Source organism: Megalobrama amblycephala, linkage group LG20, assembly GCF_018812025.1.
Source record: "Megalobrama amblycephala isolate DHTTF-2021 linkage group LG20, ASM1881202v1, whole genome shotgun sequence".
Taxonomy (NCBI): Eukaryota; Metazoa; Chordata; class Actinopteri; order Cypriniformes; family Xenocyprididae; genus Megalobrama; species Megalobrama amblycephala.
The window spans coordinates 4,101,893-4,123,379 of record NC_063063.1 but is presented as its reverse complement, the minus strand read 5'-3'; the positions used below and the strand labels follow the sequence as shown (position 1 = coordinate 4,123,379).

Sequence of the window (21,487 nt, the reverse complement as noted above, 5' to 3'; positions counted from 1 at the left end):
AACTCTAGAGGAGTTGGAAAATGAGCCTTTTCAAAAAAAAGTTAAGAGTTCCTTTAAAAACGCTATGTTTATTTGCAAAGGCCAGCACATTTATCCACTAACCATTCAGAAACGTCCAGTTTCATTCTAAAAGTTGTAACTTCTTCCTTTACTGACAATTGTAATTTTGGCTGTGTGAGATTCTCCAGCTTTGTTGTTGTTGAGCAACTGAAGAACGAGCTGTTAAAGCTCCGCCCTCATCTGAAAAGGGGGCCGTTAGCACCATTGCTCAGACCCCATTTACACTAGTGCGTTTTTGTTTTAAAATGCATACATTTTGCTATGGTTACACCCAGGGCTTGACATTAACACCCGCCAACCCGCCAAATGCGGGTAGATTTCAGCTGTGGTGGGTAAGACAGCCACTCCCACTAGCCACTTTGGCGGGTTGAATATAGCTGCGTTCACGTCACCTCGTATTTACCGGAATCTTGAAATGACAACACGTGACGTTATATTCGGAGCTGTTCACGTCCTTTTGGTCCTTGAACTGGGAATTATGCGTTTCCATGGCAGCACTGTCAACGCCTAAATGAATCTACAGCTGTCAGGTGGTACAGCGCGGCCACTTGGTATATCTGGGAGCTTTCAGAAAACTCCCAGCTTACAAGCTGTAATTACGAGCTCTACGAGGACATGAACGCTTTTTACAAGCTAGAATCTCGTAACTACAGGAATTACGAGGCCACGTGAACGCACCTTAAAATTTCAGTTTACAGCCAAATGATCGTTGAAGATCGTCGTAGCACAAAATTTCAATCCAATCACACAATTCGTTATTTACGTGCAGTTAGTGAAGGTGGGATAGGCAGAATTGCCCTGAATGACACACAACAGAAGCGCTCTCTCTGTCGCGCGTGAGATCAGTTCTCCTCGCGCCTGAATAGTCAAATACACGTGCACACAGATGTCTAAATGTCCATCGTGTGGAGTACCTCGCGTGAATACAGTGGGTTATGGCTTAAGTGGACGTAAACAGGTGGGTAATAACTGAATATGCGTCAGTTACGTCCATGCATTCAGCAGCCCAATTAAATAGGCCTACCTGTCTGTTAATATTAAACAACAAAAGATGTTAATTAAATGTAGACTATATGTTAAATAAACCTACTGTATCTGAAAAAAGATTATTTTTTAATTTACTATTGTTTTTGTAATTTGCTTCTTTGTTCTTTTATATAGCCTAACACAAATAACTTATCTCATATTAGCCCATGCTCATATTGTCCACCTCTTGCCCACCTGTACATACCAGCTGATATACAATGTAGTCTTGATTTGGGTGGTCAATCTGCATTTAAAAGTTTGAAAGGGTTTTAAATCTTCTAAATCAAGTAAAATGACTCAAAATATAGTAATTTAAGCATAACAAAGTAAACTTTAATCATATATAATGTAATTTACCAACATCAAAATTTTGGCCAGTTAAAATGCTGAGTGGCTAGTAACTTAGAAAAACAACTAGCCACAGTGGCTGGTGAACAAAAAAGTCAAGACCTGTCGTTTACACTACACCGGTGTTTTTTCGAACCTTAGAAAACAGAGACTTTCGAAAACCACGCAGACCTAGTTTCAATTTGAAAACGCCAAGGTTGCATTTCAGTATAAATGGACCAAAACGGAGACTTTTGAATACGATGGCATGGCTGCCCAAGTTCGCTCTGTGTATCCTTGGCGACCGTGTAAACACTAACATGGAGACTGAACTGCAATCTATGCTGGCTTTGTTGTAATTTTTAGCAGCCATTGTGCAGTTCAACTCTGCATTTTTTAATACTGCAGCTACCTACATGTGCAACTGTTTACCCGCATACCCAATGTGCATGAACGGTCATGTGACATGCGTTTTCGGCTTGGTAGTATCCATGACATGATGTGACACTCATTTATTCAACTGTTGACAGTCATTTAAGATTTAGCGATCCAAACTTGTGAACGTTTGGCCCTTACTTAAAGACTTAAAGATTCCATCATCAACATTTGAACAATGTTTTACAATAAAAATGTTACAGTAACAGTAATTTATTAATTTATGTCAGGAGTTCACATCTATCATGCTGAATCTATATTTACCTATACTAACATAAAACACATAGGCCTACCTAATCAGTTGCACCTCCTTCCATTTATTTACGATCATGAGAAAATGCACAAAACAAATCCATTAAGGCTTTTAAGTCCAAAGGCTTACACATATACAAATATATTGATAAAATACCCTATGTTTACATCACTTTTCTGAGCATTTCTATTAATTTTCCTTTAAATTATGCGATGATTGCAATCTGAGGACGTTGAGCAATCGCTCCGTCTCACTATATTGTTATCCTTTCAGCCAGAGCAAAACAGGGAGTTATACTAGTTAACCGGAGTGTGTGAATCTGTGAAATGTGTAGCCTATGCATTTGTCCGGTATCAACAAAGGCACAGGGAAGAGACAGACAAAACCAAATAAATACACGATTATAATCAGATATGAATTGTCTACGTTCCTCAAGCAGTCTCTGGTACTATCCATAAACGTGTGTAGGCCTACAGTACAGTCCAAAAGTTTGGAACCACTAAGATTTTTAATGTTTTTAAAAGAAGTTTCGTCTGCTCACCAAGGCTACATTTATTTAATTAAAAATACAGTAAAAAAAAAAAATATATTATTACAATTTAAAATAACTGTGTACTATTTAAATATATTTGACAAAGTAATTTATTCCTGTGATGCAAAGCTGAATTTTCAGCATTGTTACAGTCTTCAGTGTCACATGATCCTTCAGAAATCATTCTAATATGCTGATTTGCTGCTCAATAAACATTTATGATTATTTTCAATGTTGAAAACAGTTGTGTACTTTTTTTTTTTTATCAGGATTCCTTGATGAATAGAAAGTTCAAAAGAACAGCATTTATCTGAAATACAAAGCTTCTGTAGCATTATACACTACCGTTCAAAAGTTTGGGGTCAGTAAGAATTTTTATTTTTATTTTTTTGAAAAGAAATTAAAGAAATGAATACTTTTATTCAGCAAGGATGCATTAAATCAATCAAAAGTGGCAGTAAAGACATTTATAATGTTACAAAAGATTAGATTTCAGATAAACACTGTTCTTTTGAACTTTCTATTCATCAAATAATCCTGAAAAAAAATATTGTACACAAATATTTTGTACAATTGTACACATTAAATGTTTCTTGAGCAGCAGATCAGCATATTAGAACGATTTCTGAAGGATCATGTGACACTGAAGACTGGAGTAATGATGCTGAAAATTCAGCTTTGCCATCACAGGAATAAATTACTTTGTCAAATATATTCAAATAGAAAACAGTTATTTTAAATTGTAATAATATTTCACAATATTACAGTTTTTACTGTATTTTTAATTAAATAAATGTAGCCTTGATGAGCAGACGAAACTTCTTTTAAAAACATTAAAAATCTTAGTGGTTCCAAACTTTTGGACTGTACTGTATTTATTATGCAATGGTTAGCATAAGTAGGCTAATAAGTAGCCTTTAGCATCACATGTATGACAGTGTATATATATATATATATATATATATATATATATATATATATATATTTTGCCAGATAACCACAACCAAGTGGGTACTTGAGTCAATTTGAGCACTGCCCCTATAGGATATCTGTGTGTTTATCTCTGCTCAGGTGATATGTATATCATTTGTTTTTCTATTCACATTATTTATCCCTCCATCTCCCGCATCTCCCTCCTTCATTTTCACTCTATCTCCTCTTGTATCTTTACAGCAGTCTGTGCCTTTTCTTATCACACTCATCTCTTACAGCATCCTGCACATTTAAACAAAATTCCTTTCGGCAGCAGGTGCAGCAGACTTGTGATCTGGTCATGTGACCACATACACACGCGCCTCTGCTAAATCAGTACAATCAGTAAAATTATGCGAGTTGTCTTATCGTTTTTCATTCAAATCATTCCCTTGTGACTCTGTTCTTTCTCTGAAGCTGCTCAGATTCCTGACAAAAATTTCTTTTGACGTTTATCAGCCATCACAATCTCACGGTTGACGTTTCATCGCCTACAGGTAATTGTTCACTTGAAATCTATGCAGTATACAGGCACTGATTTATGATTTATGTTACTGCTGGTGCACATAAAAAGCTGCTATTTTGATTGTTGTCATTTGGCAACAACAATGCAATTTAATGCCACCATTAAAAAAAAGGTTATTTAATGGTACATTATTGACAAAAAAGGACTATCATCTACTGTAGTTATACATGGCTACAATATGTTCTAACTCCCAAGCAGGTTATGCTGGTATGTTTTGCTTGTTTTAGAGGAGTTTTCTGCTGGTTGACCAACTATACAAGATAAACACCAGCTTGATGAGAGACTAGCTGCTGTATCTGACCACCTGCTACGTTTTGGAGAAAATAACTTTTTTTTTATAAATTTTTTTATTTATTTAATGAAAAACAAATAAGATAAACAGCAAAGACTTTTTTCACAGCCTGGCTAGCTCATATACCAAGGGCGCCAATATGTTTTGAATAAGCAAAGGTTTAATGACAGGTCACACACCCAAAAATGCATTTATGGGTCACATAAAACCTGCGTTCCACTGTGCAAAACAAAGTGAAACCACATGACCTTATTTCCTTTGTATGCGCATATACAAGCTAAATGAAAAGAATGAAAGAGGAGACAAGGAGAATAAAATGTTCGGGAAAAGCTGTGAGTTTGATAACAGCTCAACTTCATCTGACTAAACTTTGTTTTAAAACACTGTGTCTGTGACGGAAATAGCTAGAATAAAAAATTACAACCAATCTTTTTGACAATACAATACTGAGACAGTTAATATAATATAATCTCAAATATTTAATAATTAAGCATTCATTATGCATGCAATAATCCTGGTTTATAATGGATCATGTAAATTTATTATGTAAACGTAACTAATATAATTAGTATAATTTAATTACCGATATTTCCATCCATCCATTCTTCAAGCTGCCTGTCCTATTTAGGGTCGTAGGGTCATTTATTTAAAAGAAAAAAGGCAGGAACCTCATAACAATGACACAGCTGTCAACAGCACAGCCCTAAAAACATGCACAGATGAAACAGATGGTGCATCACATGACTTTTTCACTTTTTCACATGACTCTTGTGACAAAGACAATCTAAATAGTTAAGAAGATTTGGGCTAGTGACGCCACTAGCCCAAACTAGGCATTTTTAATGATCCTAGTTAAAATGCCTGATGTCATGTGATATTATGAGTGCAACAATGGTATGCAGTTCCAGTGCACTACATGCTCTAATAATCACTGGGCTTCCGGACTGGACTGTTGAAAACAAAGCGGAAATATTATTTGATAATATTATATATTATGTTTATTAAACAAAAACCAAATCATACACTGACCTGAACAGACAGCAAACAACTGAAAGTGAGGGCTATAAATACACAGACTAAACAAGGGTAAAACATGGAACAAATCAGAAAAATAGCTCTAAGGACACTGGAACTAAACACAGAAACAAAGGAAACTTGGAATGGAAAAGTTGTGTTTGTCGCATAAAGATTAGCGTAACACATTACAAGTAACTTGAGTTACGTAAGCGGATTACTTTTAAAAGTAACCAGTAAAGTAAAGCATTACTTTTTCAATTTACAACAAAATATCTAAGTTACTTTTTCAAATAAGTAATGCAAGTTACTTTTTCCCATTTATTGACTAACAGCTCTCCTGTCCCCATGTTGAGAGAAATAAAGGTCAGAGGTGTTGTGTGCGCTGTGTGAACATGATGTTATTGTAGTTCTAGACTAAATGTGAACATGCATTTACTCATCTCACTTGCACGAAAACATTCAGTATTCCTCAAAATGAATAAAAACAGTGAAATGCAATCTCAGAATTTTATGCAAACCTGTAATAATTAACTATATTAAATTACACACATACTTTATGCATTTAATCTCACTTTATTAACCAATGTTTTTGTTTGCTGACCTTCAATGATCTAATTCAACCATACTAAGCAAAAATTACTTTACATTTAGAAATAAGACTGTTGAACTTCCTTCTCCTGTATCCTATTCTTGTTTAATCCACACAGCTGAAAGATTTGTTTGAGCCGCGCCCTCTACTGTACAGGTACATCCTTCAGCCTGAGGCTTATTCATTTCACTTTTGGTGTGAAAGGGCCTTTACATTTGCCAAAAATTGAACTTTTTTTCTGTTGTTATTAAAAAAACAAACAAGCAATCCCAGCCCAGGTGAGAAAAATTAATGCAAAAGTAATGTAACGGATTACTTTTCATTAAACCACAATTAATTACTTTTAAAAGTAACTTTCCCCAACACTGCAGATTACATTATTGTCAAAATAATTCATGCATATTCACGGAAGCAACTCAGAAAGCCGTGACTTCCCACAGTGAAGATATTAGTTGTGACCCAAAGGACTCACTATGCACTTATACACTATGTACTTGCGCACTATGTACTCAACAGCGTTGCGTTTAAATTTTATAAGGTTATTTTGTCATTCAACATTGGAGTCTGGTTGCCCCTCACCCTCCGCTATGTAATCAAAGCTGTGACAGTTGAGTGCATGAAGGAACATTCCACACTTTTTTTCATTTCTTTTTTTCATTTATTTCATTCCCCAGTGTTTTTCCTTTTTAATTGTGACTTACATTCTTATTGCATATCGCCTCCTACTGGGCGGTTGTGCAATCATTTAAACAATCTTATCTTCTAATCCTTAATCATTTTTTTTTATTATTTCTCTGAACAAGACTTATATTGTTTGTTTGATGCTAAATAATAAAATTATAAAAAGAAAAATATATTGAAGTAAAAAAAAAAAGTCTGTGCTTTAAAAGATGTTTTGGCTGTATAAGTTTATTTTTTTGTTTAGCCATTTTACTTCCACATTTGTACAGTATTTTATTATAGAAATACTGTATATTATATAGAAAATTTCCCATTTTTTATTCAAAATCTATTTAAGAGATGAGAATAAAATCAAATGTAATAAATTATAAGCAAAATAACATTTCTATAATATAATATAATATAATTAAATTTTTTGTTATTTGCCTGGTCTTATAATGTCTCGTATTCTCTAATAAGGTTTTACATAAAAACAGCATGTTGTGTCAATTACATACTTTTATTTTTTATTGACATGGGAAAGTGCTTTTATAGCTAAATACATGATTAAATGACAGTTGACACTGCACATAAATAAATAAATATAAGTATGTGCTGAATACCTCTGAAGTAAACTAATCCTGGAAAGGAAGTTGCTATGACATGAAAGTTACCTCAGGTTAAAACATAACCTGCGTTCTGGAGTTTGATAACATGTTTCCACTCTTCTTTGCAAGAACATTCCAGATCTGTTCAATCACGAGGGCATCTCATGTTCATCGTGTCCCCCACAGATTTACTATATCTAGACTGAATTTTTTTTCTTTAATATTTTTGGCAAGGTTTGACCCAAAAAAAAGGTGAGTAAATGATCTGTTTGCAAGTGGTTAGTTTAGGTTATCCGTTTACTTATCCGTAAACTTACCTGGATATGTCACATAACATGCATTCTGTAATGCCCCCCTCCACCCCACCCCACTTGGTAACATTTTTCCACTCTTCAATCACGAGGGCATCTCATGTTCATCGTGTCTCCCACAGATTTTCTATATCTATAGGATTTAATTTTTTTTTCTTTAATATTTTTGGCAATACCTATTTATGTGTCAAGGTTTGACCCAAACAAGGTGAGGAAATTATCTGTTTGCAAGTGGTTAGTTTAAAAGTAATCAAAATACCTGGAAGCACTGGAAATTGAAGCACGGAAAACCAAATCATACTGTACATTGACCTGAAAGGATAAACAACTAAAACTGAGGACTGTAAATACAGACTAAATGATGGTAAAACAAGGAATAGGTGTGGGTAATCAAAGACCACCGGGATGTTGGAATCGTCCTCCACCTCACCCACTGTGAAATCAGTGCCTGGCTCTACCAACTCACAAAAAGTCCCTCAAGGACAATCGAAGGGGAGTAGTGATTTTAATGTGTCATTGGCTCATGCACAACAAAACCGGGGAACGTTTAGGATAATGCATCTGAAATACCAGGTCCACAAACTCGCACAGGAAGTGATCACCCTTGGGTGAGGAGGAGGAGATGAACCACTGCTAGAACCATATTATAGAGGTCTGTTTTCTGTTAGGGTCTTGTCCTAATGAGTAGAGGATCTATTTACAAGTGGTTACTTTAAAGGAAAACAAAATATTAGGGAACACTGGAAACCCTAGAAGCATGGAAAACCAAATCATACATTCATATGAAAAGACAACAAACAACTGAAAGTGAGGGCTTTACATACACAGACTAAACGAGGGTAAAACAAGGAACAGGGGCCAGTTGCATAAACATAGCCACTACATTAATATTGTGTCTTAAGAACAAGTTTGACCAACTAGCAGTTAGACAAGAGGTAATCAGTCTTGCTTTTCCAATTCACAATAGGCCGATCTACTTTTTTATGTAACTGACTTTCAAAAAGTTAGGACCAGTTTTGAAGAAATAAATTAGAGGACTAATTTACTATTTAGCTGTAGACGCTATTTACACTATAAGTGAAAAAAGCTAATTCTATTTACACTAAGTGAAAATAGCAATATATTCTATTTACACTAGGAATTTTTGTACATTAACAGGATGCAATAATATCATAGAGTGTAAATGATTATATTTATTAAAATTATTAAGTGGATGCTGCCTTATTGGGAGAATAAAAACATCCCTATACACCTACCCCTAACTCTACCCAATAAACACTTTTAATATTATTAAACATTAATTCACAGTTTATTTCCACTTTTATAACATTATTTTTATTTTTATTGAAAATAAATGCAAGCTCTGCAAAAGGCGGATTCGAGCCTGCGTCGATCGTGTTAAAAGCCGGTTTTGCAAGCTTAACTCACTGTTGGCACTTTTCCACTGCATGGTATGGCTCGGTACGGCTCAGTACGGCTCACTTTTTGGTGCTTTTCCACTGCATGGGACCGCTCGGTACGGAACGGTACGGCTCACTTAAATAGTACCACCTCGGTGGAGGTTCCAAGCAAGCCGAAACGATACTAAATGTGACGTGTAAACACTGCAGATCACTGATTGGTCAGAGAAAATTGTCACTACCATCGTTGTTGGATTAATGCCGCGTTCCAGGCAACCCGTAACCCGTGTTTTTCCAACATTCTACCCGTGAAAGTGCACTGGAACAGCAGTCAAAGCCGTGACTTCCCACCCGTGAACTCGTACTAGATCGATGTACTCCCAGTTACGGGTTCTGACGTCACATAGACCGCGAAACAACAATGGCAGCCCCTACGGATCCGTTGTTTATGCAAGTGCATGGTAAAATAACGTAAAATAAAAGGTATAACAGCTTCTCTTGCCTTATGCACCGTTTTCCTCCTCTGTTTCCCTCAAATAAGCAAGGAGTAAGCACCTTTGGCGATAGAAATAATTGTTAATGAGCATAAGCCCTGTACGGTCCGCCATGTTGGTTTGTTTACACTTTTACGCAGTTTGGCGTGACTTTCCTGGAACGCTACAAAGTCGTGAGTCGTGATTTGAAGTCGTGACTTACAGGCTCAAAAACCTGCCTGGAACGCAGCATTAAAACACGAGAAACCAAACCCGCCAGATTAAAATAGTCAGTAACAGCTACTGCAGAATCATTTGTTCGTGCAACTTTTTTTAAACAACTTGCTGTAATAGACTTAAACTTTAATTATTTAAACTTTGAAGTCCTAAACTGCAGTGGAAAAGGAAACCAAAAGTAAGTGAGACATGCCGAGCCGAGTCATTCCATGCAGTGGAAAAGCGCCATTGAAGACGTTGAATTCTGTGCATCTTTTTTAAAACTTGAGTGGCCCAACCAGGCATTGGTGGGCGGAGCTAACGTAAATAGCATTTGCCAAAAAGGGGCGGTATTTGCACTTAGTGTAAATAGACATTATGATACTAAACAGGGCAGTGGGTGCCTGAGCCCTGCTCAGCTTTTCCCAGTGTAAATCTGTGGTGAAAAATGGAACTGAAGCGCACTCTAATTGAGAGCCATTTGGGCAGATTTCAGACATCCCCGCTTATTTTCACGTTACCTTACATAAACCTTGCTCCAGACCAAATGATATCAATCCGCTTCAGCTATGTTATTATTAGTCTGCATCAGGTCAGTAACTAGTTGGCATGTCTGTTCTTCCTATGTGGACTTCATCAAATGAATGAAAGTTTAAATCTTTTAGTTTAAACATGTTTGTGTGAATAGCCTTTATATAGTTCTGTTGTGTTTGTTTTATGTTTTTTAATGAGAATAGACATGACTTTCTTTTCCTTACTGGAATTCCTTCACAACTTGTAATATTTTAAAGACCCCCTGTGGTGAAAATCAAGTTTTTAATGTTGTTTATATATATGTATATGTGGTGTTTTTAAAATGCTTTAAAACAAACCATGTGTAAATTCATAAGTCAGCACCATTACTGAGTATTTTCTCTTTAAAACTGCAGTGATCTAAAAACATGTTTGAAATCGCTGGTGTTGGTGACAAACTACCTTGTAACCAATCATGTCAAATGTCTCAAAAGAAGCCAGGTTATCCCAGTTTATTTTTCTGTTGATATGAACAATCTGGTAGATTTAGCAATATAGCGGGTGTATTACGATGCTATGATGAACTATATGCCTTTCTCCATTGACGTTCTAAGGTGTTCAAAGCGTTTTCTAAGGATATTGATATTTAGAAGGCAGCTGTCTGACTCTGAGAAGAAGAACGGGAACATGGTTTGTGTAACATTAGCAACACATTATTAGCTGTTTGTGACGAGCAGGGCGGGCGAGAGCCGTGAGGGAACGGCGCGAGGCCGGTGACGCAAGTGATAACGAGCATCACCTGGGAGGTGCACCGGCCTCGAGTCTCTCACGGAGGAGCTCCGGGAGCATAAAAGGAGGAGCGACGACCGTGACGGACGAGAGAGGACCAGGCCTGGACTTTATTTTATGTTTTATTATGTTTGTGTGGCCGGCAGACGTCCGCGAGGGTCTGCCGGCATTACTTTCGTTTTGTTCTTTGTTTATTTTGGTATTAAAGTTTTGTTGAACGTTCGCCAGTTCCCGCCTCCTCCTTCCCACATCTACTAACCGTGTTACATTGGTGCCGAAACCCGGGAGGAAGGAGGGACATGCTGTCGGAGAGCCCTCGCTGCTGAGGGGGATCGCGGTGCTGCGGAGTTCGGGCAGCGCGGGAGTGGGAAGACCGCAAGAGGCTGCCTGGAGCCTAGTGACAGGTGGGACGGAGACCCGGATGCCGTGCTCCTGGGACGAGGTGGGGTGGCTACCGTCCAAGAGGGAGCGGAGGAGTCGCCGCCGTTCGCCGTGGGCCGGAGCCTGCTGCCGTCTGCCATAAAGGGGAGGAGCAGGGAACGGGGGATCGCTGCCGGCTACACAAACATAATAAAACATAAAATAAAGTCCAGGCCTGGTTCTCTCTCGTCCGTCACGGTCGTCGCTCCTCCTTTTATGCTCCCGGAGCTCCTCGGTGAGAGACTCGAGGCCGGTGCGCCTCCCAGGTGATGCTCGTTATCACTTGCGTCACCGGCCTCGCGCCGTTCCCTCACGGCTCTCGCCCACCCTGCTCGTCACACTGTTTGATAACGTAGTTAAGCAAAAGGCTAATCATACTAAGAACATATTCCATTCTTTCCAACATACATCAATCAACAAATTAATGTCTGTAAGTTTACTTAAAAATTACATCCAGAATCTGAAACTAATGATTTAAATTTCCATAAATGGGAAAACCTGTTATACCATGAGTACAGTTGATATAAAAAAAAAAGTCTACACATCCCTGTTAAAACGGCTGTTTTGTTATTGTGATGTAAAAAAAAAAAAAAAAAAAAAAAAAATGAAACAAAGATAATTCATATCAGAACTTTTGCATTTCAATTGTAAAAATTACAACCTATGCCATGCCTTTGAAAACCAAAGTGACACATTTAGGGGAAGAACTTGTCACCCTGCCACATATCCCAGACAGATGGAGAATAAAGGAACATGTAGTGAGCAACCAGTACTCGCCAAGAAGAGCTGCAACTCTTTTTATGTTGCTGTAGGTCTTTGATAGCCTCCCAGACCGGTTTTCTCTTTGTCTTCTAATGAATTTAGTAGAGACACCCTGTTCTTGAAAATGCCACTGTTGTGCCTTACTTTCTCACTGATGATCTCTAATGCCTTGGAAAAATTTTTTTCAGAATCACTTGAGGTGAAATCAGGTGTGTACTATTTCACACCCCTGCTGATAAATCTGGTCACCAGCATGAGGTATGTTTTGCATGCTGGGACTAGCTGGTTGCTGGTTTGCTGGTCAGGAGAGCTGGTGGGCGAGTATAAACCAGCTTGGACCAACATAGAATTCATGCTGGTTTATGCAGAATTTTTCAGCAGGGATGAGCTTGATAATTAGTTCTTTAAAAAAAAAAAAAAAAAAAAAAATCTCTGAAAAGTGTTACTTTGTTTTTCCCCTGCATAAAAATAGTCATAATCTCATTCAAAAGATAAACCAAAAGTTTAGCATTGGCCACAATCGGTCACAAAACAAATGAAAGTCAGTGGCAGTTTGTATTGGTTTGACTATACAAATTTTGAAGTCAATCAGACCAACAGCACTGTAGTTAGAGCCAATTTCATCTTTTGTTCAACAGTCCCACCGCTTTTTGTGTGTGTCCTCAGAGTGCCCCATACATAAGTGTCAAATTTAGTGAAAATATCTCATTTTTCGTTTAGGTGTTATAGACATTTATATGTATGAACACAAAAAAAAATACCCACACCCAATGTTCCCTCTAATTTTTTTTCTCGCGGAGCAAAACTTTTCTCTGTTGAGCGCACATTTTGGCCACCTGAGCAAAAACATACTTTATATCAGACCTGTACAATGTAAACACACACACACACAAATGGTTTTATCATGCAACTGTAACATTTAACTTTAATGTGCCGTTTCTATTTTATTTGACCCTTGATGTAACTTAGTGATTTATTAAATAATATGTTTGAAAATAAGCAGTTCAGTCAATAAATTAAGCACATTTTAGGTTACTTGAGATTTTTTCACATTGCTGTATAGTCTTTACCAAGAAATTCTATTAAAAAATAATTTCTGTCCTCCTGCAGGACAGTTCAATTCTTTATAATAATATAATATGAGCAGTTACAATGATGGTTTGGGACAACCATAATGTGTTTTTGTACAGTCAGTTATTAGCAACAGACAGTGTTAAACCATCAAAATTACATGTTAATTGCTTATGAATTTCACAGATTTTATATACCAGGAGGTTAAGATTTTTCGTGGCAAGGAGATTTTTTTATTAGGCTTACATTATAATATAATAAAATAGAATATAATATTTAAGTATTTAATCTGATATACAGTATTATATCAGATTAAATGCTTCCATTTGTTTTAATATATTATATAGCGAAAACAAACTGAAGCATTTAAACTGAATATAAAAATAAGAAAATAAGCTAAATATTTAAGAAAAGTGAACGTTAACTCGTTTATAGTTATCTAAACATCCCTGAAACCCACACCACCACACACAAAAATCTATTTAAACTGAGGTATATCACTGATGCATTTTGAGTTTGCAAGCTACACCTGTGGTGGGTGTGTAACGTTAATTGTAAATGTAAATGAGTTTTGTTAGCATTCTGTGCCCATCATCCGTTATTTCCACCACTTTTCATTAAAACATGACGTTTTATTTCACATTTATTTTCGTTTCGCGTTGCCTCTCGTATTGACGTATTTAGTCCGCAAACATGACAGTATTCTTACCGCGACTGATTTGGCTCAGGGCCAGCCAGCTCACACGCGCTCAATCGTTCTCTTTCTATGAAACCTGTAAACCGCATTCACCGGTTACAACTCTATAGCGACAATAACTGTATAGCGGTTGTCCAGAGCAATGCAATTATTTCTCATTTAAACTACTACAATCATTTTCATGTCTGTTCTTTGCGCGGTAATTATTTCTTCTGCGCGGCCGCGCACGCGCGCAGCTTAGAGGGAACATTGCCCACACCTGACTTTGATTTCATTTTTTTTTTTTTTTTTTTGCCACTTACTATCAAAATTTTGACATTTGCCAATTGACATATGACCTGTCAATGACCTGTTTCCTGTTGTTTTGTCTCGATCGGACTAACGGTTTCTAAGATATTTGTGAATGTTGTTTAAACACTAAATCACAAGCATTGCACTAAGCATTAGGCAAAACCTAGCATATTTGGTATCATTGGACTCCGTTCTAAGCATGTAAAAAAAATTTACCTCTAGGTGGCATTGGTCCGAAACATCTCAGACTCCTTCAGGGCATTGTGCCGATGACCCATACCGAGTTTTGTAATGATACATTCATGTGTTCGCAAAATACATCATTTTACTAAATTCAAAATGGCAGATGCCCAAAATGGCCGATATGGGAAAATTGAATATCAATCAGCTCGGCCTGATGCTGAAACTAGACCACTTTTATGATTTTTGAGACAATTGTGGTGCTGCGCCAAAACGCAGGATGTAACCTGCTGAGGAGATTTTTTTTTTTAAAATCTATTACATGTAAAATTCACTCACGTGTTTTTCAATAAACGTGTTTGACAAATTGAATCCAATTCCTCAACTTTTTTTCAGTTGGCGGCACTAGAGGGATTGAGTTAGAAACTCTAAATTTGCTATACTTCAGACTGGCCTCTATCAGTGTGACAAATTTCATAACTTTCCCTCAAGTGGTTCTATGGGCTCTTTTAGAGCCAAAGAAGAAGAAGACACCAACGGATACAATAGAAACAGAAAAAGACACAGAAACGGGTAGAGAAAAGAAAATGTGATCACATACATTAGGTCTTCAAATGGCCTTCAGAAAGATTCAGATGATTCAATATCCTGTTGAAAATGTGCCTTGTGGAATTTTCCCAGTTTTTCAGAGGGAGGAATGGGGGACGAGACTATGAGAAATCCTGGGGACATGACTAAAATGTGGTATTTATGTTTAAAATTGGTATTTAAACTTAGTGTAAATCACATCTATTGCTATTTACACTTATAGTGGTGCATAGGCCTCCTACACAAGTGGCAGTATTTGACTCCTTGGAAAGTGAGAAAATACATTTAGGATAACTAAAAAAACTAAATATTACAAGATATAAGATCACATAGCGTGTTAAAGCGCTCATCAAGTGTCTAACAGTGACACAGGTGGATATAGTTTCAGAGGGAAGCCTCACTTTTGTCTCCTTTGAGCTCGATGTCAATGTGAGGTCATTTATCACACCATTTTCATCTTGTAGCAGTTGCTCTGTTTTTTTGGTTTTTTTTGAGAAAATGACTACACTGATTGGCTGATAGCAGCACAAGAATGCATAAACCCTTGAGCTGTGACGTATAAGGCAGCAGACAGAAAAAATATAGGTCTATTTTACATTTTTAAAAATCTGTAAAAAATTATTAAATATTTGCAAATTATATTTTTCTTAAAAAAAAAAAAAAAAAAAAAAGAGTATTTAATCAGAACATACAAATACTTTTGAATGGTTGTGACCATTCTAAGCAGAAAAACCTTAGAAGTAACAATAAAAGTCAGTTAAGAGAAGGCAGTGCCAGTGCGGCAGGTAGTTTATAAAGATCTTATGTAAGAGTTGAAATAGTCAGTCATACGTGTCAGAAGAAACTGTAGTCAGTAAGCCAAGAGACTGAAAGAGATCAAACTGATATGGATAGGGTGACTCGTGTGGCTTAAATCATGAGTTACACTTGTGACATAATGCAGGTATCTTTCCTCTCCCTTTTTTATCCTTCCACTTCCTATATGACTAAAACTGGCAAAACGAAAGAAATGTTCAGATTTGTATTACAAATTTTAAAAAATGAACCTTAGCCAGCTGATAACTCTTCAAGATGTGTGAGGTAATGTATTTATTTTTACATCATTCAAGTCCTTGTGATTTATATGTTGACTGCAAAAAAAAAAAAAAAAAAAAAAAAAATCATCAGAATACACAGCTACTTTTGGATGGCTGGTCTTGGTAATGACATCAACAAGCAGAGGCTGACTTGGGTGAGCCTGGATTTATGATTCATTTTTTTAGGAGGTTATTTAATGGAACATCCCAGCATCCGAGTCTGAACATGAATTCGAGTTGAAATTATGACACACATCTGATTTGTCTGAGGTGGGACACATTTGCATTATGAAATGTTTGCCTATCCTTAAAATTAGCAGGTGTAATTACTGCTAAAGGAATGTGTACACAATAATAATGACAAGGTGGTTCCTTCCTTGATCAATTAAACCACCTTTCATATATAATTATTTTATTATGTCATAATACTATCCCACTTTTGTATCTCATACAGCTCATACAAAAGCAATAAGTGGATCAGATGAATTCTGGATGTAGGCCTACATAATATATACCCTAATATTTCAAATTACTCTGACCATTGCCATCGTCACATCTGTCCTTCCCTATCTCTCTTTCTACTCCTCAGGTACTGTACGTTTTGATGAATTGGTGGATAATTCATATGAATTTGTAAGATCTCATTTGTACATTTTCATAAGATCAGGAGGACAATCTCTTGGACATGACTTTTACCTGTATTTTATTGTTACCTAAGGTTTTTCTGGTTTGCAAGTTCCCATTAATCCCTGAGATGTTGTGAATTCCACTATCTGGTTCATATTTCATCATTGACATCCATTAAAAAGTATCTGTGTTTTCTGATGTTTTTGTTGCTGTTGTTGCAAGAAACATATGAATAGCAAATGATTCATAATTTTAACCATATTTTAATGTAAAATGGATCTTGAATCACATAAGTTCAAAATCGAATCGTGAAATAATTTTTAATAAGTTTTCTCATGAGATCGGGTTGGTATATTGACTGAATGCGCCAAACGAATGACGTTTTTTATGACGTTTAAAAATGAGAAGCATCAAAAGATTAACATTAAAGAGTTAAAAAATAAGTAAAATAAAAATAATAATAAAATAAAAAATAAACAGACAAGTAGCTATGACATAAATCAACTGATGTCATTCATCTGACCATTCGTTAGATTGCAACACGTCCTTTACAATAACCTCTGGAGAAGAATAAAGATGATTGACAGCAGCAATACAGGCTAATGTTTTCTGTTTATATTCTTTGATTTTGCCTGCCACGGAGGAAAGATAGCCTACTTGTGTTTAAAACAACATGAGGGAAATAATAAAAGTTTAATTTTTGAGTAAACTGCCCCTTTAATGTATTTTTTACGATGACATTTAAATTTAGAATGATAGCCTACCAAATAAAATGTTGGTTCTTACTTCAGTCGCCCATGAAGGGTTCATCTGCTGTTTATATAATCAAAATAAAGTTAAACTGGTGCTATTTACAACCATTTATTTGAGTCGACGTTTTACAAACTAAGGCGCGATAGTGAACTGTGCTTTTACCCTCATCACGAGAGGATTAGTGAACAGGAACGAAGTGATGCTGAAGACAGACGGGAACGCACCCCATTATCTTTGGAGATTACTATCGAATAAAGATATAAAGATATATGGATAATGGATAACTGTGATCACATGCGTTTGACCGGAATGTAGTTTTTCGTTAGTCAAGCGGATGAACGGATGAAAGTGACACACCCACCACACGTTAGCTACGAAGGGTATTAAAGGCGGGAATGAAGGCAGTTCATCATTTTCCTGAATACCGACAGGTGTATCAAGTCGAAAAGGTACAGTAAGACCGTAACTATTTTGTCCCTATTGATTTCGTTTCTCACATCAAATTTAATTAACTTATAATAAGGATAAATTCTGTTCGCGGCGTTGTTTTTCATTGTAATGATTCTCTTGTTTGATTTAGATGATTGTCTTGCTGGTAACTTGCCTTGCTGCTCTCCTGAGTCGTTCCGTCCACGGCGCGGGCTCTTCAGTGGGTGAGTGTAACTGAAGATCAACTTTATGACTCAACGAATATCAGTTTTAATTTTTTATGACTCCCCTTAAAAACTAAAGTCTCTTTTGATGTAAATTCTGCTGTTCATTTATTAATGCTGTCATTTAATCCGAAACAGATTGGTGCTATCACAAGCCAACATGCAGTAAGTTATTTTATTATTATTATTATTATTATTATTATTATTATTTTTTTTTTTTTTTTTTTTTTTTTAAATATTCCACTGCATGAAAGTTAATCTTATTATAAAATTTAAAAATTAATATATTTAAAACTTGTTCTGAAGTGGATTTTTGTGACTCCTGATTTGTAATAGATTTTACCACCTGGCCCAAAATTGCTTCACAATTCTGTAATGGATCCAAGCAATCTCCCATCAATATTGTGACTGCAAGTGTTCAGGAAAATTCTAAGCTGACCTCATTTAACTTCACTGGTTTTGATGACAACTCCACCTTCATTTCAATTGCGAACATAGGCGACTCTGGTAAGAAATGTTGCACACTTTTTTTTACACTTTTGTTTTTTACAGGATTTGTTTTTCTTTACAAAATATAGTTGCTAAATTTATTTAGCAGATTTATTCAAAGTGGCTTCAAAATGAGGACAAAAGCAATCAATCCTTAGGAGACAGTAACATGAGAAGTTTCACATTGAAAAGGTCTAGGATTGTTTAGAAAAGTACAAAACAGAGATGTAGCCGATAAACTGTTATACAACAGGAGGATAAAAGTGATTTGATTCCTCTTTTTTTGTTCATATCACGAGACTCACTGACTACAAAGAGGATACTTAAATTTGCAAAAGAGGTACAGCGTGCAGATCAAGCATCAGTGATGCACAACATCAATGTATTGTATGTCCTGGACCTGGTATCTAATATGTCCATGGTCTTCACAGTGGTGGTCAACCTGGATGATGATACAATGACTGTGCAAGGAGGTGATCTTCCAGGTGTGTACAACACTAAACAATTCCATCTCCACTGGGGTAACGGCAGCTCCTCGTCTGGCTCCGAACACACTGTGGATGGCAAACAATACCCAATGGAGGTATGAATGAATGAGATTTCCCTGCAAATGCACAGATATATTCCTTCAAAACCTGCATGAGAATTAATATATGACCATTCACTGTATTCTCTGTCTAAATCCGATTCTGTCCCTTCAGCTGCACATTGTGAATGTCCATTCAAAATACAACGGGAGTGTGTCAGCTGCTCTAGCTGCTAATGACAGCACAGGATTGGCTGTTCTTGGGTTCTTCATTGAGGTGAATAAGACCACATTTGTTAAACCCAGAGGGAATCGCAAACCTAAATGTATATTAATGGCTTTGGTTGTGTGCTCATGTCTGTGTATTACATATGTATTTTTTATTTAACCAACAGGGAACGAGTGAACAAAGCAAACCAAAAGGTTGGGATACACTAACCTCCTTTTTGACAAGCATACCTAATTCAGGTAAAGTAATAGCTCTTTGTTGATAGTTTACCCAATAATGAACATTTTGTCATCATTTACTGGTTACCTTCATGCCGTTCCAAAACTGTCCATCCCCATTGGAACACAACATGAGGTATTTTGAAGAACGTTTCAACTGTTATACAGTGAAAGTCAGCGGGGTCCAAAACAACACTGACACAAATCGCAGAGAAATATCTTCTTTCTTGTTTTCCACAGAAGAAAGAAAGTCATAAAGGTTTTGGAACAACAATGATGACAGATTTTTCATTTTTGTGTGAATCTTGAAACATTTTTTTTTCAGTATATGGAGGATCTTCTGTGCTCTTCAAACCATTAAACATGTGGTATATTTGGTATCTCTAGGTAATACAACCACAGACATCATGAATCAAATCACACTGGACAGTCTGCTTGAAGGGGTGGACAGGACTAAATATTACCGTTACCAAGGCTCCCTAACCACACCCAACTGCAATGAAGTTGTGATTTGGACTGTTTTTAAGGAGCCCATCAAAGTCAGTCAGAACTTGGTAAGTCAAGGGAACTCTATGGTAGAGTAATTCATAAAAATCATATTCATATATTACTGGATGACAGCATTCTTCATATTATGAGTTAAACCCTAAAAGTCACACAGTTGCATTTATTCCTCCAAACAGATCAACCGCTTCAGCACAACTACCTATTTCAAAGCAGCAAGCACTTCAGTTCTGGTGACCAACAACTTCAGAGGAGTTCAGCCCTTGAATGGCAGAGTTGTGACATCACAGGTGGTAAAATCCACAACACCTTCATCAGCGACCACATCCACTTCATCTATTTTCACAGTCCTTCTCTTGTCAACTTTGTGTTGGCTGTACATTTGAAAGAAGAACATTTGTGCACATTTATAAGCCAATATGAGTGTTTAATTTAATTGACTTCTCTTGTACATTAATTTTTGTCATTTGTATATCTTATCTTGGTGATACTTAGCTGTTCTTATTGTATTTTTAAACGCACAATTTCCTATCTGTGACAATAACATGATCCAAAACACTTAGTTTAAAACAGTTGAAATCATATACCCCCGGTTTCACAGACAAGGCTTAAGCTAGTCCTAGATTAAAATGCATGTTTGAGCTGTTTTAACTGAAAGTAACTTGCTCTGACATATCTAAAAATATATCAGTGCCATTGTTTTGTCTCAAGATGCACACCAGTACACCATGTTTTTTTCTAGGGCACGTTTATAAAAGGTACTTAAATGCCCTAACTGAACCTTATCCTGGTCTAAGCTCTGTCTGTGAAGCCGGGCCTATACACTGCTAATGTTTTATTTTAAGCTTATAATATGGTATCTGTAATTATATTCAACATTAGATGATTCTGTAGTATTTAAGAGGATTTATGTTTTAAATGTCTAAAGCTTGACAGCAATGACGGACCTCAGTTATTAAAATGAAAACAATAAATGTTTTCTGTTCAATAACAAAATGTCTCCCAGTCAAAGTGCTTGTGTGTGTGTGTATATATATACTATAATTAGAGGGGTTAGTTCACCTAAATTGAAAATTCTGTCATCATTTACTTGCATGTCGTTCCAAACTGATAAGATTTTCGTTCATCTTCAGAACAGAAATGTAGATATTTTAAATGAAATCTGAGAGATTTTATTCTGTCCCTTAGTTGACAGTCCACATAACTACCACTTTGATTTTTCAAATGTTCATAGAGATCATAAAACTAATCCATATGAATCGAGTTGTTTAGTCCAAATTTTTTATCCACACATTTTTGTTTTTCTTCTGTTGAGATTGAAAATCGACAGGCCTGTATATATTTTAGTTAGCAATACAGCATATTTCGGTGGTATGATATGAGCAAGACACTGTAAGTCTATAT

The 21,487-nt window shown here is 36.3% G+C and overlaps 1 protein-coding gene across 1 annotated transcript; it reads left to right on the top strand.

The window, feature by feature from the left end:
• Nucleotides 1-17,764: 17,764 nt before the first annotated feature.
• Nucleotides 17,765-21,079, top strand: LOC125255248 (carbonic anhydrase 4-like). Its single transcript, XM_048170297.1, has 9 exons — nt 17,765-17,913; nt 18,045-18,117; nt 18,256-18,282; nt 18,454-18,624; nt 19,038-19,189; nt 19,308-19,409; nt 19,528-19,600; nt 19,967-20,133; nt 20,263-21,079. The coding sequence occupies exons 1-9, from the start codon at nt 17,860-17,862 to the stop codon at nt 20,467-20,469; spliced, it is 1,026 nt and encodes a 341-aa protein (XP_048026254.1). The 5' UTR covers nt 17,765-17,859; the 3' UTR covers nt 20,470-21,079.
• The last annotated feature ends 408 nt before the right edge of the window (nt 21,080-21,487 follow it).

Bases quoted from the DNA above. Each gene is read 5' to 3' on its own strand.
- LOC125255248 (XM_048170297.1), top strand. From the start codon at position 17,860: ATGAAGGCAGTTCATCATTTTCCTGAATACCGACAGGTGTATCAAGTC. The intron at 17,914-18,044 runs GTACAGTAAGAC...TGTTTGATTTAG, and splicing joins AGGTGTATCAAGTCGAAAAG to ATGATTGTCTTGCTGGTAAC. The intron at 19,410-19,527 runs GTGAATAAGACC...TTTAACCAACAG, and splicing joins TTCTTGGGTTCTTCATTGAG to GGAACGAGTGAACAAAGCAA.